General features: G+C 40.7%; 1 protein-coding gene across 1 annotated transcript; it reads left to right on the plus strand.

The window, feature by feature from the left end:
• Positions 1-936, plus strand: LOC115526435 (olfactory receptor 4D11-like). Its single transcript, XM_030333825.1, has one exon. The coding sequence runs from the start codon at positions 1-3 to the stop codon at positions 934-936; it is 936 nt and encodes a 311-aa protein (XP_030189685.1).
• The last annotated feature ends 5,855 nt before the right edge of the window (positions 937-6,791 follow it).

Raw genomic sequence — 6,791 nt, forward strand, 5'->3', positions numbered from 1 at the left:
ATGGCCCTGAGAAATTATACCAAGGTGTCTGAATTTATTTTTTGTGGACTTACCCAGTCTCAAGAGCTGAGCTTGCTCTTATTTTTCTTTTTATCTGTAGTTTATGTAACAACTGTGTTAGCAAATGTTGCCATCATGGTCACTGTGACCTGCGAGTCCCGCCTTCACACGCCCATGTACTTCCTGCTCCGCAATCTCTCCGTCTTGGACATCTGCTTCTCCTCCATCACCGCTCCCAAGGTCCTCGTAGACCTCCTGTCAAGGACGAAGACCATCTCCTTCAATGGTTGCATCACTCAGATCTTCTTCTTCCACCTCCTCGGGGGGGCAGACATTTTTTCTCTCTCTGTCATGGCCTTCGACCGCTACATGGCCATCTCCAAGCCCCTGCACTACGTGACCATCATGAGCAGGGGGCGATGCACTGCCCTCATCGTGGCCTCCTGGGTGGGGGGCTTTGTCCACTCCATCGTGCAGATTTCCCTGTTGCTGCCCCTCCCTTTCTGTGGACCTAATGTTGTTGATGGCTTCTACTGCGACGTCCCCCAGGTCCTCAAACTCGCCTGCACCAACACCTTTGCTCTTGAGGTCTTAATGATTTCCAACAATGGTCTAGTCACTACTTTGTGGTTTGCTCTTCTCCTTGTGTCCTACACAGTCATCTTGATGATGCTGAGGTCTCACGCCGGGGAGGGAAGAAAGAAAGCCATCTCCACCTGCACCGCCCACATCACTGTGGTGACCCTGCACTTTGTGCCCTGCATCTACGTCTACGCCCGGCCCTTCACTGCCCTTCCCATGGACAGAGCTGTCTCCATCACCTTCACGGTCATCATCCCGGTCCTGAACCCCATGATCTACACCCTCAGGAACCAGGAGATGAAGTCAGCCATGAAGAGATTGAAGGGAAGACTTATGTTTTCTGAAAGGGGATAACCTCATTATAGATTGTTGATCAAGATACAAGCATATAATTGAAATATATTCTTAAAATATTAGATGTTACATATTGGGGCTCAGCAATGCATAGACAATTAACTATAGCAGGATGGCACAGACACAAAGGATCAGCGACTTGAAACACTGGTGTTGAGAAGGAACACCAAGTTAAACAGGAAGAACATAGTCCTTGAAGAGCAACTGACAGCAAGGAGGGTACAAATGTGAAATATAATAGAAGGTCTTGGGTGTCCCGGCAACAGGATGAAGGATAGCACTGTGATGTCCAGACGTGCAGTAGGCAAGAGACACCTACCTCAACATAGCCAAGCTCTAGTAACTAGGTCCCAGTGCAGCCATGGTTACCTTACAACTATTTCGTAAGCATATACTGTGTACCAAGCACTACTTGTAAACATTTTTCTCTACCTCTGCTTTGTCAGTAACGTTTATACCACAGCCTCAGGCATAGGTCAATTTGATGGTTGAAAAAAAAAAAAAGCTATATCCAACCCAATAAATACTTTTATTTTTCCTATGTGCCCTCATTTATCATTTCCCTTACCATAGTGTGTTAAAATACCCCACAAAACTTCACATTAGTAGAGCTGGTTCTCCTTTATATTCCCAGTGTCAGGAATAGTGCCTGACCTGTAAAAAGCTGTAAGTGTTGGTTGAATCTGTGGAATGGAATGGAATGAATGTAAGATGCCAATTTCTACTTAATCTTGGTTTTTAACATTGAAAACTGACTTTATTTTCTGAACATATACTTCTTCACGGAAGCCAAAGGAAATTGAAATGGCTAAATCAGAGTGTACGGTGATCTAATACTCAAGGTCTTAGCATCTAGGTATGTCTTTATAAAATCACCAAATCAGGGGCGCCTGGGTGGCTCCGTCGGTTAAGCGGCCGACTTCTGCTCAGGTCATGATCTCGCGGTCTGTGAGTTCGAGCCCCGCATCTGGCTCTGTGCTGACAGCTCGGAGCCTGGAGCCTGTTTCAGATTCTGTGTCTCCCTCTCTCTGACCCTCCCCTGTTCATGCTCTGTCTCTCCCTGTCTCAAAAATAAATAAAACGTTAAAAAAATTAAAAAAATAATAATAAAATCACCAAATCAAGTGTTAGGTCCCAAAATGTCTATTGAAAACTGTGTACACAATTGAATAGAAACACCTCAGGGCAGGGGTGCCTGGGTGGCTCAGTCAGTTAAGTGACCAACTTAGGCTCAGGTCATGATGTCAAAGTTTGTGGGTTCAAGCCCCACATCAAGCTCTGTGCTGATGCTGCAGAGTTTGCTTGGGATTTTCTCTCCCTCTCTCTCTCTGCCTCTTTCTCTCTCTCAAAATAAATAAATAAAATTTAAACAAACAAAAAAGAAACACCTCAGGGCAAATGAATGTTTTGCAACACTCAAGGCAAATGAAAGTACAAATTCATTGATTTAGAATTCCAATAAGGCTGTGCTCTGAGGATATCCAGACAACCCCTCGGGATGCCTGGTGACTGTATACAGAAGGATGGGATGTATTTCCTCTTCTCTTCTCTCTCCTCCTCTGTAGCATGGGACCTAGTAAAACTGACTAAGAAGTTTCATTGAAATGTAACTACAGGCTAATAATAATAAGAAGAAGAATAGTAATACTAATAATATAGGACCACATTCCCTTATTTTAATTTATTAGGATGAAATAGGTTTTAGACTTTAGCATTTCTTAGATTTTAGAAAGATAATACAGTGCATGTATTGTATGTTACATCATTTCCTCCTTGGGGAGACCTGATACCCAAACACTTTAATATTTCTGTGATAAAATGTATAAATAGTTTCACTGAGTGTAATCAATAAAAAACTATGCATGGCCTCACACTAATTCAGATCAAATTTTGCCACAAAATTAGTTCAGGTCAAATGAGATTTGACTACCAAATGATTTTCTAAAAACCTTCCAACATTCAGAGTTCAGAGATTTCAGAATGAAATACAGAAACTGAACAAGAGGGTATCGTAATAAGCAGAATAATCCCCCCACTCAAGGTGTGCAAGTCCCAAACCCCAGGATCTGTGAGTGTGCTACTTCTATGGCAAAGCAGACTAAGAGTGCAGATGGCATTAAGGTTGCTACTGAGCTGACCTTTAAATCAACATTATCCTGTGCTCGCTTCGGCAGCACATACACTAAACCAAGATTATCCTGATTATCTGGGAGGGCCCAATGTAATCACAAGAGTCCTTAACGGTGGAAGACGTAGACAGAAGAGGAGGTCAGAGTAATGTAATGTGAGGAGTATTTGACTTAACATGGTTAGCTTTAATGGTAGAAAGATCCACAAGCCAAGGAACGTAGCTAGGCTCTAGAGGCTAGAAAAAGCAAGAGAATGGATTCTGCCTTAGAACCTCCAGAAAGGAATGCAGTCTGCCAACACCTTGATTTTAGACCAGTTGATACTCATGTCAGATTTCTGACCTACAGAATTGTAAGACAATACATGCATGTTGTTTTAAGCCACAAAATGTGTGGTGATTTTGTAATAGCAGCAAAAGGAAACCAATACAAGGATAATACTTCTGTTGGAGATAAAGAGGCTGTAGGAGCTAAAGAAAGATGAATTTCAAGGAAAAGGGGTCAGGGGTGGGAGGGGGACCAACCAAGGGAGGCTGGTCATGTGCTTCTCCAAGGAGTCCAGGAATGAGCACCACACCCATGCACAAATCTCAAGTACAAGTGCACTGGGCTTGGGGAGCCTGGGTGGTTCAGTTGGTTAACAGTCCAACTTCGGCTCAGGTCATGATCTCATGGTTCGTGGGTTCGAGCCCTGTGTCGGGCTCTGTGCTGACAGCTCAAAGCCTGTAGCCTGCTTCTCATTCTGTGTCTCCCTCTCTCTCTGCCCCTTCCTTCCTCTCTCTCTCTCTCTCAAAAATAAATAAATAAACTAAAACACACACACACACACACACACACACACACACACAAAGTGCACTGGGCTAGAGGAGCCAATCCCAAGCTGTCACCACTTTATAGACTCTGTATAAGATGGAATAAAACATTTGAATCTGAAGTCAAGACCTCACTTGACACCCTCTGAATTTCCCCATGTAATTGATTAACAGTGAGACCATTTGACACCCAGCAAACTGCTTCTACACTTTATGAAAAGAGACACAGAGATGAAGTTCCAAGTATTTTGTATTTGAATTGAAAAGGTCACCCACTATAAAAATTCCACTTTAACAACAACTATGTGGTAAAAATGAAGCACTACCATATTACATGTACTCATTGATGGTAAGACACATCTTAATTTCAGGGACATTAAACCGTGAAAGACTATTTGCATTAACATGGGTGGAGCTACAGAGTATTATGCAAAGTGAAATAAGTCAGTCAGAGAAAAACAAATACCAAGTGATTTCACTCATATATGGTATTTAAGAAACAAAACAAATGAGTACAGACTGTTTTAAGTGCCATATAGTGTGATGAGCACAATCTTTGAATGAAGTAATATGATCTTATTTATATATACAAGTGGTGGTCTTAGAAACATCTTTTTTTCACTAATGCCACTACAGAGTATTTTAAATTCTGCCCATGAGTTGAGAACATTTGTTCCTTGAAAAAACACTATCCACAATGTAATTCTGTCATTCTTCAAAGCATCTTTTATACCTGTGACGTTACATAGTGTGTCCCTTTCACTGTAGTGTGTATAGTACATTCTTTAAATGAAATAACACAGTAGTTCTGGCACTTAGAGAAATATCTATTACATATGTTCCTTTACGGAGTGTATGAAGTGTAGCACAATATCTTGAACACATTCTTTCATTGAAATCGTACCTAGATGCAATAGAATTCTATTATTGATTTTTAAAATGTGGAATAAAGAAATATTAAAAAGAAACGTTCACCTTAGAACTTAAGAAATTCAATATTTAAAGATGTAAGTAAGCAGTTCCTGATGTGTGTGCCCATGCGCGGGCACACACACACACACACACACACACTTTTCCAAAGAGAGACAGATAAAAAGCAAACATACTTCATTTGGTCAATCCTGTGTTTTAGGAATACATAACACTGCCATCAACTCACTAGTACAAAATAGATTTCTTTTTAATTTTTTTTAGCATGTATTTATTTTCAAGAGACAGAGAGAGACAGAGCACGAGTGGGAGAAGGGCAGAGAGAGAGGGAGACACAGAATGGGAAGCAGGCTGCAGGCTCTGAGCTGTCAGCACAGAGCCTGACATGGGGCTTGAACCCACAAACTGTGAGATCATGACCTGAGCCAAAGTCATACGCTCAACCAACTGAGCCACCCAGGCACCCCCAAAATAGATTTTTTAATGACTAAATTCTGATCAGCTATAACACACATTACATTATTTATATACAGTTCATCAATTTCCTGGTATAAAAAAAGAAAATTCGAAACTGCTATTTTCCTTATTTTAGGGGACCAAAGATACTACTGTTACAATTCCTCATTTTGGAAACCATAAAGATATTTATCTTATAGGAACCCCCCTTTTTCTCCCCAAATACCCAGACACATCTGAGAGTTACAATTCTCTGGTTGAGTATATAAACAAATGCTATTTATGAACTTGTGTCCTATTAAGGGAAAGAAGTAAAGAGTGCACTGAAATGTAGTTTTAAAATTTTATAAGATGAAAGACAGAATATAATTTCCATGGGAAATATAGGTTGCCAAAATTGACTGAATGGGGGGAAAATCTTAATAGATCAATAATTATAGATGAATCGAAAAGGTTGTCAGGGCACCTGGGTGGCTCAGTCAGATGAGCATCCGACTTTGGCTCAGGTCATGATCATGTGGTTCATGAGTTCGAGCTTCACATCAGGTTCACTGCTGTCAGCACAGAGCCTGCTTTGGATTCTCTCTCTCTCTCTGTCCCTCTCTCACTTATGCTCTCTCTCTCTTTCTCAAAAATAAACATTAAAAAAATTAAATGTTGTTGGGGCGCCTGGGTGGCGCAGTCGGTTAAGCGTCCGACTTCAGCCAGGTCACGATCTCGCGGTCCGTGAGTTCGAGCCCCGCGTCAGGCTCTGGGCTGATGGCTCAGAGCCTGGAGCCTGTTTCCGATTCTGTGTCTCCCTCTCTCTCTGCCCCTCCCCCATTCATGCTCTGTCTCTCTCTGTCCCAAAAAATTAATAAACGTTGAAAAAAAAAATTAAATGTTGTTAAAGGTAGACCTTTTGAAAAGGCTCCATGCCCAAATTGTTTTGAGAGTGATTTTTTAAAATTTTTTAAAAAGTTTATTTATTTTGAGAGAGCACAAGCAGGAGAAAGGCAGAGAGACAGGAAGAGAGAGAGAATCCCAAGCAGGTTCCAAGCTATCAGTATGGAGCCCAGTGTAGGGCTCCACAACCATGAGATCCCCACAAACCATGAGATCATGACCTGAGTGGAAACCAAGAGTCAGACACTTAACTGACTGAGCCGCCCAGGAACCCTGTGAGTGATTTTCAATAAGTATTCAAAAAGCTAGTAATTCCAATTTCTTAATGAATTATAGAAATAATTATATAAATGTAATAATATATTATAAAAATAATAATTACAGTAATAATCTTAACTCACTCTGTAAGGACAGCACAACCCTATCTATAAACTAGATAATAGCACCTGATAAATCTAATATTATCATGTATCTATGTGTACACACCAATCACATCTTGGAACAAAAATTTTAAGTTCTTATAACACATTAGCAAATTACATACCAATGAATTAAAACAATGACAGATTATCATCAAGTAAGGTTTATTCCAAAAATTCAAAGGCAACTATTAACACAATTCACAGTAATAACAGAATAAAAA

This window comes from Lynx canadensis, chromosome D1 (assembly GCF_007474595.2).
Source record: "Lynx canadensis isolate LIC74 chromosome D1, mLynCan4.pri.v2, whole genome shotgun sequence".
NCBI classification, from domain to species: Eukaryota; Metazoa; Chordata; class Mammalia; order Carnivora; family Felidae; genus Lynx; species Lynx canadensis.

What these genes read in the sequence shown, in the direction of transcription:
- LOC115526435 (XM_030333825.1), top strand. Translation starts at nt 1, where the DNA reads ATGGCCCTGAGAAATTATACCAAGGTGTCTGAATTTATTTTTTGTGGA.